The following is a 24,513-nucleotide window of genomic DNA, read 5'->3' as shown; positions in this document are numbered from 1 at the left end:
TATTTTTGACTACTATAGTTACAATTACGCTGCTGCTCTTTTCCCTTCTCTACTTCGTTCGCTTGCCGTCGGTGACTGACTTGAACATCGAAGGACCATCGCCGGGGAACCCCTCCCTGGCTCGGCACTTACGACTTGTGGTTGCAGGCTTAGCTCGTTGGAGGTCCACGTTGTTAGAGTGTATACTAAAAGCCTAGCTTTTGTAAACATTTATTTTTGAAATAAAAGAATCACATTAGTCAAATGTATACATTTATTTGCTAAGTGTAGTTGTTCAATTAATTTATATTGTAGATAACATGGTGTGTGGTGTCACACATAGAAGATCATGTTATCAGTTCTTTATAAATTATAAACAGTTGCTCACGACTAAGATGGAAAGGAACAAACCATTGGAATAGTCGTAGTGTAATTAGGTATTAGTTTATCTTGACTAATAAATTACACTAGTACACTTTTAGTGTATTGAGTATGACCATTTAAGGTAAGTTCTTTTTATACTGACTTAATAAAAGAACAAGACCTTAAGTTATTATAGAAGTGTGTGCTCTTAATCCTAATATAATAACAAACACATCGATTTAGTTTTTTTTTTCTTTGAATTATCAAAGGGTGAGATTTAGCTCGATAAATCAATAGGCCCGATAAGTTGGGAAATAATATTATTTATAGTATGTGTTGTTGATTATAGAAGGAAACTGTGTCCTAGTCATCTAGGTTGAGAATGTCCCCAAGAGGAGCTCATAAGGATTGTCATGTTAAACCCTACAGATGGACTTAATCCGACATGACAATGAGGTTGAGTGGTACTACTCTTGGACTAAGATATTAATTAAAGCGAGTTGTCAGTAACTCAATTAAATTAATGGACATTCGATATCTTAAACACAGGGAGACTAACACACTCATGATAAGTATGAGCACATAATGTAATTTGGGATTGGTGCGGTAGTGCAATAATAACTCTCTAGTGGAATGAGTTATTATTGATGAAATTGAGTTGTGTGTTCGGGGAGAACACGGGATACTCGAGCTCGTCGGAAGGCCAAAACAAATTTCTCCTCTAGGTCCCTATCGTAGCCTTATTAATACCGCATATCCACTCATGAAAAGTTCATCTTGGTGTCCAAGAGGGGGTTGACCCATGGCTTGGTGACCAAGCCATAGGGGTCGGCCACTTCCTTCTCAAAGGGGCCGGCCCTATGCTTGGTGCCCAAGCAAGTAGGGGCTGACCAACATAATTCAAAATATGAAGGTTGTTTTGAATTTTTAAAATCTTCTCTTTGTAGATATCTACAAGTTTTAAAAGAGATATTTTAAAATTATAAAATTTTCCTTATTTGAATTAGGTCACATGGTTTAAAAGAAAGTTTTAAAAGTTTTAAAACTTCCCTTTTTTAACCATCCTCATGATTTTTAAAAGAGAGTTTTAAATTTGAAACTTTCTTTTTTTGTAACCATGTTAAAAAAGGAAATTTTAGAAGAGATGTTTTAAATTTTAAAATTTAGTTTTAATTTTTAGAACTTTCTTTTTTTAAAATCCACATTAGGAAATTAAAAGAGAGCTTGTTTGCTTATAAAATTTTTACAAGATTTTTATTTCTTTCCTCTTAGGGCCGACCACCCTTGCTTGGTGCCCAAGTAATGGGTTGGCCAATCAATTGAGTCAAAGAGGAGAAAAAGAAATTAAAAAGGAAGAAAGGAAAAACAAGAGGAAGATTTTAATTTTTGTAAAAATCATTCTTTATTTGCCTTGGGCAAGTATTATAAAAGAAGGGGAGAAGATGCCTCATGATAGATTAATAATTATTCTCTTGTTGGTTCTCTTTATTGTGGTCGGCCCCTCTCCTTTTCCTTTCCCCTTGCTCTCTTTTGTTCCTTGGTGGTGGTGGTGGCCGAATTCTAGAGAAGGAGGAGGAGCTTTTGGGTGGTATTCATCTTGGACGATCGTCGCCCACACGACGTCCAAAAGGAGGCGAGAAATACGGTAGAAGATCTCGAGGCTATTAGCATACAAAGAAAAGGTATAATTAGTAATTTATTTTCCGCATCATGCTAGTTTTTCTTTGTATGAATTCTAAACACAAGAGACATATGATTCTAGAGTTTCGAATTCGTGTTTCTTTTATTTTTTGAATTTGTGATTCGATTGTTCTTTTTGGTTAAACCTAAAGTTATATAAGGAAATTAAATATTAGTTTTCCTTAAAAGACTTTGTCTAGGCGGTGGTGGATGATCACATACCCAAGATTCCAAGAAGGACTAGTGCATCGTCATGCAGTCCTGGAAGTCAATTTTAGAAATTAATATTTAATTAAATTTATAACATAGGTGGATTTGGATCAATAATGTTAAACACCGTTTGCGATCCAAATCTAAACCATTAAGAACAGATAAGTTAAATTTGGAATCAATAATGTTAAGTTCCATTTGCAATTCCTAATTTAATTTCTATAGAACATAATAGGTTGTTTAGAAAAGGTTTGACACTTGTATAAAATTTTTGTACAGTGGAACCGGTACGATCTTCCTAGGACCAACGAACACACGTCATCTTCAGTCTACATCCAGCCAACATGAGCGTCATCTCCCCAACGTTCGTCGACTCACTCTCGGACAGGATCAGTTATATTTATTGTCATTATCAAAATAACAATAAAATACAAGTTATTTAATTTTTAAATAACTTTCTATTTATTTAATTTCCTAGAATAACGGGGATTTAATAAGATTGAAATCTCCTATAGAATGTTTTGATTTTCAGAAAAAAGACGGGGTTGTGGATATTCCCAATGTCCCGATCGTCGAGGATGTGCTTCGATCGACGATGAGGCCGGCAGCGGCGACCGCGTTGACGGGGAAGAAAAAGCGGAGTGTGGTGGCCTTCCAAGAAGGCTTCTTGCTGGCGTTCTTGTCAATGGTGGTGCCCTTGACAGTTCGCCGGCGATGCACATCACGGCATGGACGTCCATCTCACTGAAAACGTTGAGGTTTAGACGTCCTTGGTCTGCTTTGGATCAGAGGTTGTTTATAGGTAGAATTTCATGATTCCTGTCTATATAATGGATGAGGTCCATAAAATTCCACCTATGAGTGATGTGAAATTTCAAGAATCACACCTGTATAATAAATTGGGTACATGAAATTTCACTTATCAATAATGTGGCACTTTCAGTCCAGGATCTGTACCCCCTTCATCTATAAAATGCAATACATGTAAGTGGATCCGTAATACATATAAATGGATCATCCCTAATTCATAAAATGCTCAGAAGATCTGGCCACTCGTATGGCCGATATTTCAGTTACAATGAAATTTTTAATCAGAGATGATTCTGGATAAATCTGAGTATTTTTATCGACGTGACAATCTATCAACCCTGTTTGGTGGAAGTTGAGATCCTCTGTCCTCAAAATGGTGTGCCTCCATGTCCCCTCGTCGATCAGACGATCATGATGGGCTCGTGATGTGCACTGCATCTTTGAGATATGATTTAACCTGTCCAATCGACGAGGAGACATAAGAATATACCATTTTATGGACAGAGGATCTCAACTCGTTTGGTGGAACCTCTACGAAACAAGTGGCTGGTAAAGTATCGAACTGCTGATAACCAAATTCGTGATTTACGGGCAAATTTGGACGTACGGTTATGGGAAGCTTTATATAAACTCCTTTCCTTTTTAAATATTTTATTAAAAAAATCTTCATATGACGCTAGAAATTGGATGGAAACAAGATGGTAAATCTTAGATCTTTATTTTGTTTCATAAAAGTTTTATATTTTAGTTTTCATTTTAAAAAATAAAAATAATAGGCAGAAATAACGAGATCAAGGGTAGATCTTGAGCTAGTTATATACATACAACACCGTGGTAAATTGGAGCTTAAAATTATATAATGTTGGACTTCTGGGGCTGCAGGTGAAAATTTTCTGTGGAATCAAGCCGTCCCAAATATGCTATCTGGTCCATATATTTTTTTTTTGTTTAAATCTATAATTAAACAACGCAAAGAACCATGAAATTGGATTAACGCCGATCGAAGATAATTAACCACCCGTATACATATATACTAAATACACACTGTTAATTTAATTCGCTACAAGCTTAAGAAGATAACATATAAACTTAGCCCCCTGAGTGCAGTAAAATATGTTTGTTTTAACTACAGAGTCCGGCGATAGAGCGAGTAGGAGGAGAGGATGACGAGTTGGACGAGGACGCCTGCGGCTACGGACGAGAGGACGACGGAGCTGCCGGCATATCGGCAGAACTTGCCGTAGTTGTTGCAGATCTTTGCCCAGTTGGCGTGCGAGTTCCCCCACAGCCCCAGGTACCCAATCGACCCGGCGCTCCCCATCGCCGACGCCATCACTCCGGCCATCAACTGCGCATGCACATATAGCTAATCAATTAATTTTCCAAATTAAATAAACACAAATTAAGAAGTTAATCAATTATAATTAGGATTAACTTACCACGTCGCAGACGGTGAGAAGGAAGAGGATTCTGGTGGATGGCGAGGGGCTCGAGATGGAGAAGAAGGAGGCGAACATGGTGACGATGCTGTACAGACTGGAGACGCAGAGGGCCGCCAAGAGATATCTAATGAAGATATAATTAATTACACGAGTTAGTAATTAAGCTACAGATTGCTTCAACCATGATTATGAATTTTAATTAACTACGTTAATTTGCAAAGTAATTAACGAACTTACATGAAGGCAGGGACGTGCTGGAACTTGGCCGCCCTGGAGACGACGGCGAATGGCGGCGGGAGGCCGGTCCGGATATCGCTGCTCTGCTTGCTCGTCACCAGCACCGCGATAGCCGACACCGACGACGCCAACAGCAACAGCCTCAGAAAGAAATCGACACGGAACAGGTTCGTCGGAGGAGTACGACGCTCTGCGAAGGCGGCTCCGCCGTTGCCTGTCTCCGGCACCGTCTTGCCGTAGGTGGATGAGCTCTGTTCTGTCGTCGCCATGGCCACACCACTTCTCCTCTTTCTCAAAGGGACTGATTAGGCTGGAATCAGGGAAAGATGAGCTCTCTTTAAATAGGAAGAGCCGAAGAGAGGCTGCAGGGACGTAGATTCAGTGGAACAAAGTTGACTACTCTCGTTCCAGACATTTCAGACGTCCCCTAGTCATATTATATTCTGGTACAAAAGTCCTATTAATATTTCTTTTAGAATTTAATTGGTTAGCGTGGGACACAATTATTATTATTATAGGACCAGAATTTAAATATTAATAAAATAGATTAAAAAAAAAAACAGTCTCCTATACCCTATACTGAGCAATTATACCTATCTAATTTACTTTCTCTGAGATGAGATGATCATAAAATTAACTGTATAGTGACATTGAGATTATCATCGAGATATTTATCCTCAATTAATTATAATATATTTATAAATTTTTTTATTTTTTTAAATAAGGGTATAATAAAAAGATGTTTGACTTTTGAATGCATATTTTCTGATTTATTGACCGATAAAAAATTTTTCTAAAAACCAAATCAGTCACCATCAAAAAGATAATCAATAACTGGGATTATCATATAGCACCAACCGTGTGGACGCTGAAAGGAGCATGCAAAATTTTGAGAATATTTAATGACTCGAAAATGGGATATCAATATATTTTTTATATATTCTTTCCCAGGAATTTTTGACATAATGTGCTAAGCGTTCACAAAGATTCACATTAGCCACCGTGCACTGTGGAATTCTCTAACTCGAGGCTAATTAGATAAAAAATATATATATATAAAAAGATCGGAAATTTATGAAAGGGTGCGTGCAAATTTAAGAAATTTTTAAATAACGTATTAAGGATGTATTAATTTTAATGATATTTCCGTTCTATCTCTCCCACCAATATTAATTTTTCACATATTGATTTAAAATATTTAAATTTCAAAATAATTTTATTGATTCAGATGCATACAATCTCAACGTCTTTCTCTTTTTCTCTCCACTTATGGTAATTAAATCTCTCTCTTCATCTCACTTGTCGATTTATACCACTTGAATTTATATTTTTTTAATTTAACTACTAAAATGAGGATTAAAATTCGACATCAAATTCTATCTTTACACATTTTACATTTGTATGGAATTATAAATTCATATAAATCTAAATAGTGTTTGATACGGCGCATGTTTGTGGGGGCAGTAAAATGATAATGGCTAGAAGTCAAGATTACAAGATGGTTAGAAGTCAAGCTGACGTAGAGCTCAGGAGGATCAGAAGTCTAGCCTCCTTGGTCGGTCAGAAGTCAGGCTGTCTTTACACATTTTACATTTGTATGGAATTATAAATTCATATAAATCTAAATAGTGTTTGATACGGCGCATGTTCGTGGGGGCAGTAAAATGATATGGCTAGAAGTCAAGATTACAAGATGGTCAGAAGTCAAGCTGACGTAGAGCTCAGGAGGATCAGAAGTCTAGCCTCCTTGGTCGGTCAGAAGTCAGGCTGATGTGGAGCTCAAGAGGGTCAGAAGTCTAGCCTCCGTGGTCGGTCAGAAGTCAAACTGACGTGGAGCTCAAGAGGGTCAGAAGTCTAACCTCCGTGGCCGGTCAAAAGTCAAGTTTACGTGGAGGCCCAAAGTCAAGTTTGTGTGGTCAGGGTCAGAGTCTCAGCTAACAAGGCGAGTCGGACAATAGCCGACCTCGATAGTGATCAAGAATTGGGCTCACAGGCCAAGTACAGCTGAGAACTGAACCCACAAGCCAGGTACAGCTGAAAGCTAGACCTACAGGCCAGGCATAGCTGAGGAGGAGGCCCACAGGCCAAATAGAGACGCAGAAGGAAAGGCCTTGGGCGAAACCCAGAAGATCAGGATACAGACCTGGCGTACAGGTCAGGACGTACAAGCTATGGATAACAGTAGGTAGAAGCAGGTCGGGACACAGACCTAACGTGCAGGTCGGAACATACACGTCATGGATAACGACAGATACAGGTCGGGATACAGACCTGGCATACAGGTCGGAACGTACATGTCATGGATAACAGTAGACAGAAGCAGGTCGGGATACAGATCTAGCGTGCAGGTCGGGACGTACACGCCATGGATAACGACATATACAGGTCGGGATATAGACTTGGCATACAGGTCGGAACGTACAGGTCATGGATAACAGTAGACAGAAGCAGGCCGGGACATAGCTCTATTGTACAAGTCGGGACGTACAAGTCATGGATAACAGTAGACAAAAGCAGGTCGGGACACAGCTCTAGCGTACAGGTCGGAACGTATAGGTCATGGATAACAACTGACAAAGGCAGGTCGGGATACAAGTCTAACGCACAGATCGAGACATACGAACCACGGATAACAGCATATAAAAGCAAGTTGGAGTACAGATCTCGGAATACAGACCCAACGTTCAGGCACTACAGGACAAATAAGCAAAGGAATCGTAACCGATTATTAGAGAGTGTCAGAGAATAATCGATGTGTCAGGGAATATGCTAACAGTCGGGGCTCACTACGCCTTTGGTTTTGTCGCCGGCTTATTAAGAAGAGCCACGTGTCAATCACCGCCAGACAAAGTCTGACAGCCGACATTCCCTGACACTCGCCAAGTCCCAGAAACATTCGTTGCAATATAAAAAGGGATGTTTTTGTCCCTTATGCATGTACGCTCACTCGTCATTTCTCATCAGTCTTTACTTTTTCGTCCTTTCTCTGTGTTTTATGGGGAAAAAGTACCTGACTTTAGCGTCGGAGGGCCTGATCCGGGGACTTTTTCCCTGGTTTCTGGTCTCTAACGACTCGTGGGATCATCTGAGTGTGCGCAGAGCCGTAGTGTCATCGCCCTGGTCATCTTCCTTCGTCAGCCGTCCGTGTGAACCTTTCTGGAGGGTGCCAAATAGATCCGACGCCGCAATGACTTTCCGTCAACTTCCAGTACATCAAGGTCCGCCTCCATCCGACTTAGCTTCCGGACGGGATCAGTGTCCATTAATAAATTTCGATCAAAATTCATTGATCGATATATAGGTTTCAATTATATTCATTTTAAGTTATATGAATTTTTAAAATATTAAGAAGTCCAAATATATCTTCTATTATTATTTTTGGACTTCCCTAATAGTATCAAGAAGAAAAATATTTTTGCTAGAAAGCTTTAGCCCAATCTCCCAAAGACTAGGTGTAAATGTTTTAGCTAAAAATTAACATAATGCTAAAGTATATTTAAGGAGTTTGGAATAAATAATAAAGAGCACGACTCCTTACGATCTTATAAATCTATCATCTCAATAGCTATCTCAAATTATATAAAATGAGATAAATTATAACTTAAATGACTAAAATAAAACCGACTCGTTGGAACCGCGTATACTTGTAGGCGGCTGTCATCCCCTCGTTAACTATGTATCGATGCCAATAGTATCTTATCCGCTGCCAAATAACCAATAGAAATTTACTACGAAAAAGTCAACGCCTTTGTGTGGGTTGACAATTTTCTCAACACCACAAAACAAGGCAAAACAAAAAGATAATAGTCTAATTAATCGATGCGATGGATAGACATATTAACTGCATGCGCTGATACGTTAATCATTGTAATTAAATTATATTATTAGTTGACGTGACGATAATTCTCAGAATATAGCATGCATTTGATAAATCAAAATGATTCGGCCTCAGTTTTCAAGCTTGTTCCCCTCAAGTGTGAATTTTTAAACGCACGTGATGAAGACGAGACTTGGATGTCCCAGAAAAGAAGCTTCCATTTTCATTTAAATTTTCTATTTTTGTTATTTGGTTTGAGATATTTGTTATATTTAGTGTCATTGTCAAAATACCAATAAAGTCCAAGTTTTAATGAGATTTCTATACTTTCTATTTCGATTAATTGTATTTTTTTAATAACTTTCTATTTATTTTCCAAGAATCACAGGAATATGTGAAGATTGAAATCTCCTATATAATTGTGTAGAATTGTCATGATTTCTAGAAAAAAAGACAATTTTGTTACTCATTTATTTTTTAAAATAAAAACTATTATTTAATATAAAATTCTAGGAAAGCGACTCTTTCCGGAGTCTTTCTTAATTTTTGCCAGGAATAATTTTTTTGTTTACTTTAGAAAAAAAATTATTTGATTTGATTTACCTTTTCTATTTTACTATGTATTTAACTTCTTTTTATGTAAATTTTAATTAAAATAAAGAAGAAGTGTGTCATTAGCCTCCTCCTAAGATGTTATAGTCGTCCTCAAGAAAATTATCTAACATTATTATCTCTTATTATACCGTATTAAATTTTAAATCGATTAAAAAGTGGTATGAATGCAAGTCTATATTATAATAGCTACGATAATTACTATTGTACTTGTATTAAGTTTCATAGTTATTACAATATCAATATTATTGAATAAGACAACTTTAAATTACAATAGCTGATTTATAATTGTTATAATGTGAATGTTGTTGAACACAATAAATTTAAATTATAATAATTATGATTTTATAAGTTGTAACTATTACGTAAATATTAGATGAACAAGTTAAATTCACATGGTAGTAACTACAAAATAGTAACTAATATAACATGATTTTTTTTGAATATGTTGAGTATACATGGACCATGGTAGTAATCATAAAATCATACTACTACAATATTAATATTATTAAATATGTCAAGTCCATCCAAACAGTACAGTATTTAAACTTGAAATCGACCTGCAAAAAAATCAAAACGGATTATGACCAAACACTACATTTAAGGATGTTATGTAATTTTATAGAAGTCCATGGGATGAGACACCTTTATATATATATACCCTAAATCCTAACCTTTTGTGTGGATGGAGTGAGTACAGGTAAGGAGGAAAAGGAAGGGGAAATAAAGTATTTATATTTTCTTTATTTGGGAAGGAGGAAAGGTTTATTAACGTAACATGTGTGTTAGGAGGAAGGTGAGGATAATGAAGATTAATTAGATAAAGTTGTAAAATTATCCTCACCTTTGTTAAGGACTTAAGCCTTCAAGAACCTAATATATCTTACATACATTTATTGATTAAAACTTGTGCGTTCAATCAATTATAGCTCATTTGTTAAAGTCAACATCGACTTTGGTGTAAAAGCCAGTGTTAGCGTCGAAGTCGGTATTGGCATCGAAGCAGGCACCGAATTTGGAGTCGACGTTGGTGTCAAAGTTGGCGTCGACCAAGTGCAAGTGTCGGGTGGTGCGAGTGCTTTTCATCACGACGCAAAGAATACCTTAAACAATTATTTTTAGAATTAATATAATAAAATAATAATAAAATTAGAACATAAATATTTTTAGTTTTCCTTACATTTCCTTACACCTCAAATCGGAATGTAAGAAATTCTTTCGTTTCATAAATAAAGAAGGTTAAAGCAGGGTGTAATTCGTACCCTACTTTAACTTTCCTTACCTTTCCTTTAAAAAAATCTTTCTTATCTTATCTATCCTTTTCATAGCTCAATTCCTCCTAAATAGGGTTTCAAGCCGAGCCAATCCTTGTTTTTAAACTATTAATTATATCCTAATTTTATTCTTCCATCAATCTAAGTAATAATTATTTTAATATATAAAATTTTATTTCTAGAAATGGGATAAGGTAACACAATTTTTTTTTATCTTAGAACGGTTGTTCTTTTTTTATTTATGCATGAATTTCTACAATTCTAATATAGAAATAAGAATGAAACATCAATTTTAAACTATGAATATAAATTACACTCTAGGATAAGAATTTACTAGAACCTTACAAACTTTATCAAATATCCCTTTAAAGAATATGATAAAATTTTCTTTTAGAACCTGTGATATATAATAAAGAAATTATTGTTACAAACCATTAACAAAAAAGATAAAAAAATATTCTTTCAGGTAAATAAGACAAATATATTCATAATTAATCACCTTTGCAATAGTAAATAGTATTTCACAAGCATAAGAGCATTACACCAGCTTTCTTATCCAAAAGGTATAATTTAGGATAAAAAATTACTTTATTAAATTTAGATATCTACTTTTCACTACACCATGTATCAGCTTCCATATTTTTTTCTCTCTCCTCTATAATGTTTAGTGAATGAAATCTATTTCCTAAATTTAGAAAAATATTATTCATAAATGTAAAATTTAGAAAATGTATAGGGTAGTTGATGCATAGATTTTTTAGCTAACTATCTAAAATTTAGGGTAAAATTTTTAGATAGAATAATTGATGGAGTTCGGATCCTCTGTCCCCAAATTTCTCTGTCCCCGTGTCCCCTTGCTGATCGGACGGACCAGATTACATCCCAAGGATGCCTTGCACATCACGAGGATACTACACACATCTTAAAGATGTCATGATGCCTTGAGATGTAATCTAGTCCGTCCGATCGACAGGGGACACGGGGACAGAGGATCTGAACTGTAATTGATGTGGATACTCTAATATTGAACTTTGTTATCTTGGTCAGTAGAACGTTTAAGTATTGGTAGTATAATTTGCTTTGATATTATAAAAAAAATAGTTAGCAACAAATTTGTATAAAATACACCCGTTAACAAACTTTAACTTGGAAAATATAATATGCAAATTAAATCTTACTCATAGACGTCGAGTGTCATCTATTCCCAAACCAACAGTAGCCGTTGCAAGTCCTATTAACCTGCCCTGTAAGTGAAAACTAGAATGTGTATTCACGCAACATCAACTATTAAACTTTTCAAGTCTGAAGAAATACATTTTTGATTACATAGAAATAGAATGTCATGATTGCCTATATAATGGTGAACTGACCTTCCTAAGGTTCGCTTGCTGTAAGCAAGCAAATTCCAAGGTTAGTAGGTTGATCGCAATCGAAATCTTATCATGCTCCCAAGAAAGTACGAATTGTTTGATGATACCTTCGATTTGTAGGATGATACCTTCGATCTATGGTCTTGAATCATTTCAATATAGCCAAATCCATTCATTATTCACAAACAATAAAGAATCATCTTCCCGGCTAAGTGGGGAAATGGATTGAGATAGGCTTACCTCATGAGCAGCGTTCTTTTGCTTCTTGTAGATTTTGTCTCCAAGGTCGAGGAGGACGCTGGCGAGGATCAACGATGAGGAGTTAGCTACACACGCACACACGCACGCACGCATGCACACACACATAGGTATTTATGGGCCCTGGGCAGGAGCCCTAGCCCAGGGTCAGCTCTGGTTTCAAGTCTACCTCCTCCTTCCCTACCATTCCCTCCTTTTCCCTCACCTCCTTCCAAACGGTGTGTAAATTAAGGAAGTGAAAAAAAATTACATTTGGGCTATGTTTTGGTTGGGGGTAATATAATTAAACTTGTAATATAATAAACTTTATAATTTAATGTAATGTAATCTTGATTACATTACTACGTTTGGTAATATAATTTATGTAATCTTTGATTACAAGAGTTTGGTGTCTAATACTTTTTATAAGGAATGTAATTCGTATTATTATAAAATGATAAAAATATCTTGCGATCTCTACCGGAAGTTACCGCCGTACCTCTACCGGAGGCGATAGTCGGCGGTCGATGATCAGTTGATGACGACCATCGATGATCAGTTGATGGCGAAAATGAATTAGGGATATATTTGACATTTAAATTGTAGTTAAACGATGACTTTGTAATGTAATTAAATTACATGGTATTTGCTTTGTAATACAATTACAAAATTTAATTATCTTTTGTAATCTAGATTATATTATATTACAACTTTAAAATTATACTAAATAAAATAATTAATTTTGTAATGTAATCTTGATTATATTACAAAGATGGATTATATCTTACTAAACATAACATTATTAGATGGATTATATCTTACTAAGTATACCATTATTGTACATGATATGTAATATAAGCTAAGTAGATTAACATTTTACTATATATGTAAATGAATTATATATTGCACATGTTTATTTTAAAAAAAAATTTAAAACTTAAAACTTAAGATTTGGAGTTTAAGGAAAAAAAATTATACAAGTTATACAACATAAGGTTTGTACTTATCATTCTTCTCTTTTCTCCCTCTATCTCCAAGTGTCTCATTTCTCTTTCTAAAGAATATTACGATATTACTTTATGGTGCTCACAAGGTGTGAGCACCGAGTATATTTTGTCTTTTAATTTTTTATTTATAATTCAGGATTTAATTTTTAGAATTTAGGATTTTGTTATACGTCCTTCGACTATTCCGATTATTATTTTTTAAAATAAAGCGACAAAAAGATAAAAACGCATAGGGCAAATATGAAATTTTCTATTGAAACTTTCTTAATCTTATCAAGTTGTTCAAAGTGCCACCACCGATCGCGACCTCCGCCGCCTCTGTTCTCGTGCAGCGCAGCCTCACCGCCGTTAGGGTCCCGGCCGCGGAGGAAGTGCACTTCTCTCTACTCGTGTCCACGCCTCAACTCTACGTCCTGTGGAGCTGTCTCAGTGCGCACTCTCCGTTTGGGGTTTTCGTTCGCCTCGTGGTTGTTAGGTCCCCCTTCAGTGCGCCCTCGTGGTAAACCTTTTTCTCCCACGGCGTCGTCTGCTTTTTCTTTTTTGGCATTGTGAACTCTGTTTTTCCTCACTCGTTCTAAGTTGGTGGGGGTTTCTGGCTTCTCCTTTCTGGTTGTTCTCTACTTAAAGTGAATATCTGATGCTCATTATTCTGTTTATAGGAAAATATTGCGTCGTCGACTTTTCTTTTTTTCTATCTTGGCCAAAATGCCGATATGGATATTTTGTTGTTCTTTCTTACTTTTCTCTTTATGGGTTTATTACAGATTGTGTGGCTTATGGTTCTGCATTTTGGGGCTCAAATGCTTATGTTCTCTAGTTTTGAATGAAAATGCTTTATACCTGCAATTAACTTTTGCTAATAGGTTAATTTTATGCAAGTACAATAGAAAAAAAAACAATGCAGTTTGTTTTGTTAGATAGTTAATACTTGTCCTCAAGCACATTAGTTGGTTAATATAAAGCTTTTGGCATTGATATAATCTTTGGCACGGTCACTATTTTGAAATGCCAAGTCAAAAAAGAACTGCAGTTAGATGCATATTCTGAACCTAAAACTTATACCAACAGAAACTAAAGGCAAATACTTTTAGCTAGTGCTACAATACAACAAATAGGATGGCTGTTTTCAGTTAATAATAGTTGGTGGTTGCTGTCTTGATTGTTCCTCTTTCGGTCGATAACATCTATTTTGTTAGGTGTACAATTTTCATGTCATTCCCCAGCTAGGCACCAGACCAAAGTAGCAACTTTGATATTGTCTTGCACCTAGTTACACATTACAAGTTTACAACTGAGTTTGCTGGTTAATGTACATGCTAATGAATGTCTGTGGATCAGCGCCAAGTTTAAAGTCTTTGCCAGTAAATTGAATGAATGCTCTCTTTTTGTCACTTCCTATTGAGCATATCTTTCCTCCTTTCATTTAAGAAACTCATGTTTTCTATTTTATTATCCGATTCCCTTCTATTGATTTCTCCTAAGATCAAATTTTGTCCTTCACTTAAGTGAATCAATCACAATGCATTCCTCCAAAGGAGAGTAATCTGCAACTACATTGTTGAAAATTTGTTGATTGCGGTGGCTCAGAATTATGACTCAACTCGTAGCAACCAATGATCCTAGAACACAATCACTTTCCTTAAGGATTAATTCACCCCACCAATCAGATGCAACTGGGATGCAATGAATTTCCTCTATGATACAACAAAATGCCCACTTTTTGGTGACTTGCACTATCAACAAATAGTCCAAGGTCTAGCAACTGGAGACAGGTGGTCAGAATTCCCCTGACGGGGCACTCAAATCTGGTTGCTGCAAAGAGGGAGAAGGATTGCTTAGAGGGAGAGAGTGTCACGCCCCGGGGGAGTCCCTGCTAGAGGAAATTCCGGCAGCATCTCCCTACGGGTGACAATCTGAAACTTATCTACAAACCCTCAGGGCCCCTCAATCCTCGGCTAACACGGCCGGAACATATACAATAAAATAAACAAACATCCACGCAGTTTATATAGTACAGCCTCCGGCTGACAATCACAACCACGCAGTTTAATAAAAACCTACACCACTACAACGTAAAACCTTCGCAATGGAAAATATGGGCAGCATACCCGAATCACGATATAAAATTCAAGAGTGCAAACACACACATCACAAGTATGTAGTTCACTAACAAGGAAACACAAGTCCGAAAAGAGATAACCATCTCGACTCTTAGTGGGGACTAGCGACTGGAACCTCCTGACGGCTTCAACCTGAAATAGGAAAATAAAGCAACGATGTGAGTTCAATGACTCAGCGAGTATCAAGCTGACATACATAGTAAAATATTATCAATAGTAATAATCATACAGTACAGTCTCTGGACAATAATTGGAAATGCAAAACTGAAAGACAAGAGAATAACTGTACTCACCTGGATCTCCTATCATGACATAAAGGTCGTCAGACCAAACCATCATATCTCCTGTATGCATGTCAATCATATGCAACCACAGAAATACAGCATCCAATATGTAGCAATCACAAGCAATAAATGCAATCCATGCATATGATGCAAATGACATGGTCACCCTTGACGCCAGTCAGACATCTCACACACGATGGTGAGACCGAGTGGGTAGGGCTATGACAACTGTGCACTCTGTCATCACTACTCCTGAGTGATCGAGTGGATAGAATGCTGTCGGAGTACACCTATCCTCCTACTCCAAACATAGTGGGGGAGCCTAAGCTCTCATCTCCCTGTATCATAGTCAAGGGGAGGGATCCCTGCCCGCTACACGTTGGAGTTATCGCTACCCATGAGCAGACCAGCGAAGCCCTGACAGAGTAAACTGCACAGACCTACCTGATGTACCACTAACCCATGAGTGGGTGTGTGTGCATATCATGTAACTGGTGATGTGCTCAACAACAATGGAGCCGACAATCGCTCAGCATGCAATCATGCAAGATGATGCATGACACTACAGCATGTAAATCCTGACACCTCAATAATATATACCAGAAGGTAAAGAAATCCAACAAGGATCTAAGTATCATGAAACTAGGTACACATGTCAGATATGTCTAGTAACTAGTCCTGTAAACAGTAAGGCAATGTATGTCACTACTTATATGATCATAAGTACACATGGTAAGAACAAAAGAATATAAGTCTAAATACATAACAGATAATAACAAACAAAGACATGCTATAGGTATCAAGTAGTGACATACCAATGGTAGATAAAAACACAACCATTACTACGAGCTATAAATTACTACGCATATCATAATGACAATATAAAAAGAGATAAGTCAAAGGCACCCGCCTAAAAAATGAAGATCGTATCAGAACAAATCCCACGTAGTGATGCTGTCTCAACAGAGTCCTGCATCAACATATTTAGCTAATTCAAATTACAACAATTAGCTAAATTTAATCCCCAACTAATCGAATTAGTAACCAACCCATACATAAATCTCTAAACCATAATCCAATAGATTAAACAACCCTAACTATTTCACCTTCCGATTAGGATTTACTACAAGCGTAAGGCAACCCAAAACTCACCTAATTCCAACGCACTCTACTGTTGGCTCGCGATTTGCCGAAATTGTGGCTGGAGGGACTCTTGCTGCCGGAGCTGTGGCTGGAGCAGTAAGAAGCAGCTGACCTCCAAGCTAGATACCCAAATCAACACTAAGCAAAGATCAAATGCCCAAATATATCTTACCCAAAACTGAAGTGGTTGCTGGTGGCTGCAACGACCAGAGCTAGGGCACGACAGTGAAGACCAAAATAGGGCACGAGGTGGCGACAGGGATAGGAAGATGTTGGCGTCGCTCGGGTCCGTGAGTGAGGAAGAGAGTAAGCCCTAGGCTCCCTTTTGCATCGATCCTTTCTCCTGTGACAACAGCACCCAACGGCGAAGCAACTTCAACGGCAATCTGTGGTGAAGATGGGAGGCTCAGCCGGTGTGGGGTGAGCGATGTCGGCGAGCTCGAAGTGGGTGATCCGAAGAGGGGTAGTGGATCCAAGCTAGGGTACGCCTCAGCGATGGATGGCCTCCCCTGCGATCGGGAAAATACTCGATCTAGGTCTGCGCCGGAGATGAAGAGAGGGGGTGGTTCTCGTGATCGCTGGCGACGAGCGACGGATGGCCGGCGGCAGCACAGAGAGGGGAAAAGAGAGGAATCAGCATGAGGTGGAGAAGGATGGAAGAGGGAGGAGTTGTGCCCGATCTCCCTTGGCCGCCGTTTTGTACGTGGGGAGAAGAAACGTCGTGAGGCGGTGTCGGTTAGGGAAGCCTAAGAGGATCAACGTCGGGAGAGGGGAGAGGCGGCGTCGGGCGAGGCTTAGGGCACGGGTAAGAAACGAACGAAAAGAAAAAGAAAAGAAAAGAAATAAAGAAATTAAACATTTCCTCGTTCAAATAGAGTAGCTTAAACAGGTTTTCCCCTAGCCCAATAATTTATCCCCTTAACATACGCCATACGAGCTCTGAAAATTTTTCATAAAATTTCTAAAAATTCCTAAAATTTTCCTTAAGGTTATTCGTCCTTTTTCGATATTTTACAGAGAGGAGTCTCACTAGTAGCTATTAATTTATAATTGAATTTGGGGTGATTTACCTATCCCATTCTTGAGCCTTATATAGACCAATCCACACTTTTTATTTAGGCTATATATCTTGGTTGTACCTATCCAAATTTATTTTGAGCCATTTGATCACTTGGATGATCTAGGTTCCATCAGTTCAAAGAACTAGTTCATCACCTAGACTTGTCAGGTCAATGAGTTGCACAACATGGTTTGATGTGGGACTAAAGAACCTATGAGAATCCTAAGAGCTTCGGTAGCTCTCTTTCTTCTATTTTTCCTTATCTATATATAGAAAATCTTTTGAAATCAGTTTTACTTTTTAAAATTCCAACATAAATTTCTTGGGTTCTACTTTGTTGCCCTGCCAATTCCTTACTTGTTTGGTTTAAATTTTTTTATGATACTTGTTTTATTATAACCTAGTTTAGTTTCACTCCTAGAACTGTGACTAATGAAGGGGATTTACAGTTCATTGCTGAGACTAATATAATTAATTAATCAATATTCTCATAATACTTTGGTTCCATAATAGATCTAATCATGAATGTGCTAAGGTGTTTGGGAAGACTGGAGTGTCAAATCTTAAATGAGGAAAATGGCTAAATTTAGTTTAATTACACTTAAAGTAATGAAGAAGATTTATAGACTTAGATGGTTGAATAACAAACTTTTGAGGCTTAAGGTTAATAATAAATGTCATGAATCCGTTTGATGTCTTCATTTGTATTAGTACAAAAAGACAGTAGCTTGAAGCTGACTGTTGATGTTGATTTGCAAGTACAGGAAGTGCATTTGTTGCACTCATAGTAGCTGTAATTGTAGTAACTTCATTATTTATATGCTCTTTATCGCATATTCACATCAGCATAATTGGTAGATATTTCTCTCTTCCCACCACAATAATTGTCTAATCATTCTATTTTTGCCTTTTCCTTATGCAAACAGTTTTCTCTGCATTTCTTCATAATCTTATGGGCTGCCTACCAAATTGATTTTCAGTAATGCTTTTTTCATTTTTGTTCTTCTGAAAATTTCACAATAGGATTAGCTAGCTTAATGCATTCTTTTTTATAAAAAAAACGATAGTGAATCCCATTTTTATTTTTATACATTTCCATAAAAAATTCTTCCATTCCTTCCTCTATTGTTTATTATTGTGAACGCAAATTATTTATATCCATCTCGTATATGCTTGCTCCATGTCTATTATAATTCTAATGGTCTAAAAACTTCATTTTTGAATGATATTACTGAGGTAGTCTGATTGGCCTAAAAGACACTTAAAATCAGAGGATTAAAAGGATAGAGGGGGTTCTAGTATGTGCACCATTGTGTCTTCTTTCATACTCTTTTCTGACCAGAACCCAACATATTGGAATATTGAAGTTCTACATATTGGAATATTGAAGTATTGCTTTATCAGTATTGCCAAATCAACATTTGAGGCTTTGTTCGCAAAATTTGAGATTCTAAGCCTTTGTACTCTGGTTAGCAATATGAGTTTTCTTGTCCTCAAGTTAAGGTAGAAAGATGAATGTAAATACACAACAATTGATTTCAAGTTCCAGCTTCAAATGCTACAGGCAGTAATTTACCATGGGAGTTTGTGATTGGTTACATAAAGTATGTCAAAGCTTCTTGTGTTGGAAAGGGCTCCCTAATGTCATTCACTAACAACTTAACTACTTGTTTCTCATTGAGTTGAAAAGGCAGTTGGTTTTTTAAGTAGGTAGTAAGTTGACCCTCTGATCTTGGGTTTCTCCAATTTGAGGAGGAGATAGAGCCTTCGGAAAAGATGCATGGAGAAAAGGAGTGATTTTCTTATCAATAGATATTACTGGAGAAATCACTTCAAACTCTTAAAATATACAGTGATACTAATATTTATCACCTATAACACACTTGATAGGAATTTAATAGTTCAATAGTTACTTATATTATCAGTGATAACACATCCAAACATAAGAACAAGATGTGATATGTGCTGTAAGTTTTTAGTTGGAGCTTAGCTTAATTTTTTCTATAGGGGTCGACATTCAGGAAACTTATGATTCTGGAAGAATGTAAAGTTTGGTACTCGATTCATATATTTCTGTTATTTTCTACTTCATGCTTATTTTTGGAGAGCCTTTGTATTTTACAGGCTATATTTTATCCTGCAATGTTTTCTTCCAGCTTGCAGGAGCTGTGGCTCAATTGACTTGAAGTGAAGTCTATTGTTATCCATGGCCTAAAGTGATACAGAGAAGATGGTTACTGGATTCTAGATAAAAAAAAATTCCTTTTCTTTTCCTGCATGATTTGTATACAGAACTGAGCATGGAAAGGAAGCATGTTCTTGTTTATTCTAGCACCTAAAGTGAAAGAAATAAAATATTTCTGAGATTTGCATGATGGAATGCAACAAGGAAGAGGCTTATAGGGCCCGAGAAATGGCAGAAAAGAAGATGCAAAACAGTGATTTTAGTGGTGCACTAAAGATTGCTGAAAAAGCCCAACATTTGTTCCCTGAGGTTGAGAACATTTTGCAGATGCTAACTGTCTGTGAAGTTCACTGTGCTGCTAATATTAAAGTTAATGGACATGTAGATTGGTATGGGATTTTACAACTAGGTCCAACAGCAGATGACTCATCCATCAAGAAACAATACCGAAAGCTCGCACTTCTACTTCATCCTGATAAAAATCAATTTGCAGGTGCCGAAGCTGCATTCAAGATAATTGGCGAAGCACATACAATCTTGTCTGATCGAACAAGACGACAACTTTATGACACTAGACGAAATGCCATCACCAAACCTGCCCATTCCAAGCAGTTTGCTCCACAATCAGAGAAGAGCTCTATTTCTAAAAGGGACTTTAATGCACAGCACAGTAAGGGCCCCCATCATCATCAACAACCATCACCACCACTTTCATCATTTGGTACTTCTCAGACTTTCTGGACCATTTGCCCTGGTTGTAGCACGAGATACCAGTTCTTCTGCAGCATTTTGAAAAAATCTATTCGCTGTCAGAATTGTTTGATTCCCTTTGTTGCATTTCAGTTGAACACAAAAGATGGATTTGGAATACATCAGCAGGATCCAGTTCAGAAAACCGATAATGCTAAACCAAAAGGTCAAACTGGAAACCCCCCTTCTAAGGAATATATAGCTGGAGAATCGAGGGCTCACTTTGAGCATGGAGATAGAACTAAAAATGTGACGACAGATGGAGTGGGTTCAAATAATAAGGTTAAGTTTGTAAAGATTAAATCGAGTGAGTTGCATCAGCATGAGGAGGAACCTAAGCCTTCAAAAGGAAATGTGAATATGGATAGGGGCAGAAAGAAGGATGTGAAGTCCAGATATTCAGATAAAACTAATGATGAAGATGATCCTCTAGCACAGATTTCTTCATTGCCAGTGTCAAAGTCTGCTAGGCGCAAGCAGAACATTAACTTCAATGAAGTTCAAAGCGAAGATGATGATGACTTTGTAAATCATCATCGTCACAAAAAGTCGAGGTGTGACACATCCAGTGGGGTGCACAAAACAGAGTATTTTTGTTCTGCTAGCAAAAACCTTAAATTAGGATCTGAATTCACTAACTCTGCTGATCTCAGTAAGGAGAACAAGCAAAATAAAGGTGCCCTAGCAAAGGAGGAGGTGTCATATGAGAGTAAAAGGGCTGACAAAGATCCAATATCAGGAAACAAAGAAGATACTATGGAAGAAAAAAAACCAGGGACTGGTTCTAAGTCTCAGTCTGATTCTGTCTCTAGCACCATCCCTGAACAACGCACATTTACATATCCTGATACACAATTTTTTGATTTTGAGAAGCTGAGGGATGTAAATGAGTTTGCCGTTGATCAGATATGGGCGGTCTATGATAATCTAGATGGGATGCCTCGATTCTATGCTCAAATCCGTCATATCTACGCTCAACAGTTCAAGTTTCGGTTTACCTGGCTTGAACATACCCCCTTGAATGAAGATGAGACAACCTGGTCTGATGCAGATTTGCCAGTTGGTTGTGGGAATTATGAACTAGGATCTTCTCAATTCGCTGAAGATCGATTAATGTTCTCTCACATTATCTCTTGGGAAAAGGGGAAAAGGAAGAAGTCATATAGTATACATCCTAGAAAGGGTGAGGCTTGGGCTCTGTTCAAGGACTGGAGCATTGAGTGGAGCTTGGTAGCTGACAACCGGTTGTTTGAATACGAAGTTGTACTACTCCTTTCAGATTTTGATGGATCTGGAATTTGTGTGGCTCCCTTACTTAAAATAGAAGGATTTTTAAGTTTGTTTGTGCAAGCAAAAGATAAATCATTTGTCATACCGCCCAATGAAACACTTAGGTTCTCTCATAAAATCCCTTCTTACAGGTTGACTGGGAAGGAAAAAGAAGGTATTCCTGAAGGTTGCCTGGAACTTGATCCTGCATCTTTACCTCTCAATTTTTCAGATACATTTCCTTCTGTTAGTCTTTCAGAGAGAATTGGGAATTTGGATCAGTTTGGTGATTCATGTTTGAATTCTATATCTCAAGAGGAACCTAGGATCAATATGGTCCATAATGTAGAGTGCAGTTTAAATGAAGAATGGTTTCCTGATATGAAACAGATTCAACAAACTGAAAAACAGGTAAAACAGAATCAAGAAAGTGAGAATCACCATTTTTCCCCCTTGAGGAACACCAAAAGTGACCCACTGCAAGCTAAAGTAGAGATCAAGGAGAAAGATAGTTTGGATGATAGGGACCTAAACTATAGTTCAATGGAAAATTTCAAACTGCCTGCTTTCAAATTTCATGAAGCAATATTCAACAATTTTGGTGAAGGGAAGTCGATCAAAAACCTCCAACGTGGACAGATTTGGGCTTTACACAGTGACACAAATAAGTATCCCCAAAACTATGCATGGGTAAAGAAAATCTTTCCAGAAGAACGTATACTGCACATGGGATGCCTTGAGGTCTGCCCTGTTTTTCAGGAGGAGATGCGATGGGTGGAAGAGGGCATGCCAATTTCATGTGGAAAATTTAAGGTGGAACAACAGAGCACGATAACTGTGAAACTTGATATGCTTTCTCATCCTGTGCAAGCCAAACTAATTGAGAGGAGAAAGAAATATCTCATTCTTCCTAGCTGTGGTGAGATTTGGGCTGTGTACAAAAACTGGACTGTTGGATGGAGACTTTCAAATTTGAATACCTGCGAGTATGATGTGGTTGAAATTGGTGAACGCACTGATGCTGGCTTCGGAGTTAAACTATTGAAGAGCATTAATGGCTACAAAGCTGTTTTTAAACCTGAGATAGAAGGAAAACCTGTGGAGATACCTATGGATGAATGTATTAGATTCTCTCATAAGATACCTTCATTCCCCCTTAGTATCGAAACAGGGGAAGTACTGCAGGATTGCTGGCAACTGGATGTTGCATCTGTTCCCAACTGATGTTTGAATGCCCACTCTATTTCGTAACCCTTTAAGCATTTTGGCCACGATGCAGTTTTAATGGTTTGGGGGTGTTGAAGATGAAAATTTGAACTTGTACTGATCATGCTGATACAGATTCTCTTCTTCCCCTCTAGTTTTGCAGGTGTAACCATTTGCTGCTGCGTTATATGTTGCAGAGCTGGCTTTATATTTCATTTTTTGAGTAAGATCTGCTATCTATGGTTGGCACTATGAATGTCTGTAAAAATGTAAGCAGGTTTATTCAAAAAAGAAAAAAAAATTTAGATGCAATCTTGCACTTTAGTGAAATCTATGTTGTTGGACTTCATCACTGTTACATGTCACTCCATTTGTTTGTATCATCACACAGGAGTTAATGATGCTTATGGCCTGATCTTTATTTCTCTGAGCTACCTAATGAACTCTTGTTCTAGATGCTAGATACTGGTTGAAGAATAGATACTGGCTCGGGCATAATGAGGCTTTGGGGTGCGAGTTTAGCTGCAAGATGGAGTGAATTATGTTGGAAAGTTTGTTTGGCTTTTTAATGTTCTATTTGATGTTACTAAATGTCTCAATTCCAATATCATTTGATTATTATCTATATTTTTTTTACGATTTAAAATTATCAGTAGAAATTCTAATAATAGATGCTAATCTAAGGATGTATTATTTAGTAGTTTATTAGTGGTATGCCTTTATTTTGTGATTTTTAATTAAACTTTTAGTTTAAATCCTACTAAAATGAAGCTGAATCATCCACCATTTTTAATCATCGGAAATTTTTTATTCTCAATTATTGTAAGTGATTATATGTAAGGGTGTCAATTCGGGTGGGTCGGGTCGGGTTGGGTCGGGTTAATTTTTTTTTTTTTTTTTATAACCCAACCCGAACCCGACCCGAACCTGAATTCAACCCGAAACTCCTAAACCCGAACCCGAACCCGCCCAACCCGCCCAACCCGAACCCAACCCGTGTAACCCGAAAATTCGATTCAAAATGACTTTTTGGAGCTATTTTCCCTATAATTCTTCACTTTTATCTCAATATTTCATTATTATCATACTAACTTGATATTAATATACATAAAACATCTTAATTTTCAAAATAAAATTTGATTTAACCCTAAAAAAACCCCACTAAACCCTATATTTGGGTCAACCCGAACCCGACCCGACCCAACCCGAAAATCTTCAACCCGAATACCCTCCAACCCGAACCCGACCCGAACCCGAAAATGTCCAACCCGAACCTGATTTTTTTCGGGTCGATTCGGGTTGGGTCGTCGGGTCGGGTTCATTTTTGACACCCCTAATTATATGTCATTTTTAAATTATATGAAAGAAGGTAAATTATAAAATTAATTTTTAATCATATGCCAAACGATTAAAGGGTGAGAGTAGTTTTTTTTTTTTTTTCTGAAGGCATGTCCGTCA

General features: G+C 37.2%; 2 protein-coding genes and 1 long non-coding RNA gene across 3 annotated transcripts; 1 reads left to right on the top strand and 2 right to left on the bottom strand.

The window, feature by feature from the left end:
- Nucleotides 1-4,078: 4,078 nt before the first annotated feature.
- LOC121977348 (CASP-like protein 1D1) lies at nt 4,079-5,006 on the bottom strand. Its single transcript, XM_042529930.1, has 3 exons — nt 4,722-5,006; nt 4,482-4,608; nt 4,079-4,390 (listed from the first exon to the last, which is right to left on the bottom strand). The coding sequence occupies exons 1-3, from the start codon at nt 4,988-4,990 to the stop codon at nt 4,169-4,171; spliced, it is 618 nt and encodes a 205-aa protein (XP_042385864.1). The 5' UTR covers nt 4,991-5,006; the 3' UTR covers nt 4,079-4,168.
- An 8,291-nt stretch (nt 5,007-13,297) lies between these two features.
- On the top strand, nt 13,298-23,367 carry LOC121974613. Its single transcript, XM_042525761.1, has 2 exons — nt 13,298-13,537; nt 19,802-23,367. The coding sequence occupies exon 2, from the start codon at nt 20,017-20,019 to the stop codon at nt 23,071-23,073; it is 3,057 nt and encodes a 1,018-aa protein (XP_042381695.1). The 5' UTR covers nt 13,298-13,537; nt 19,802-20,016; the 3' UTR covers nt 23,074-23,367.
- Nucleotides 16,276-17,041, bottom strand: LOC121974614. Its single transcript, XR_006110059.1, has 3 exons — nt 16,758-17,041; nt 16,595-16,673; nt 16,276-16,412 (listed from the first exon to the last, which is right to left on the bottom strand). It is a non-coding gene; the product is annotated as an uncharacterized LOC121974614 (long non-coding RNA).
- Nucleotides 23,368-24,513: the final 1,146 nt, after the last annotated feature.

This window comes from Zingiber officinale, chromosome 4B, assembly GCF_018446385.1.
Source record: "Zingiber officinale cultivar Zhangliang chromosome 4B, Zo_v1.1, whole genome shotgun sequence".
In the NCBI taxonomy this organism is placed as follows: domain Eukaryota; kingdom Viridiplantae; phylum Streptophyta; class Magnoliopsida; order Zingiberales; family Zingiberaceae; genus Zingiber; species Zingiber officinale.
This window is presented reverse-complemented; position numbering and strand designations above follow the sequence as displayed.

What these genes read in the sequence shown, in the direction of transcription:
- LOC121974613 (XM_042525761.1), top strand. Translation starts at nt 20,017, where the DNA reads ATGATGGAATGCAACAAGGAAGAGGCTTATAGGGCCCGAGAAATGGCA.
- LOC121977348 (XM_042529930.1), bottom strand. Translation starts at nt 4,990, where the DNA reads ATGGCGACGACAGAACAGAGCTCATCCACCTACGGCAAGACGGTGCCG. An exon ending in CAGCACGTCCCTGCCTTCAT is followed by an intron (nt 4,609 to 4,721) that starts GTAAGTTCGTTA and finishes TATCTTCATTAG; the next exon opens with ATATCTCTTGGCGGCCCTCT. An exon ending in TTCTCACCGTCTGCGACGTG is followed by an intron (nt 4,391 to 4,481) that starts GTAAGTTAATCC and finishes GTGCATGCGCAG; the next exon opens with TTGATGGCCGGAGTGATGGC.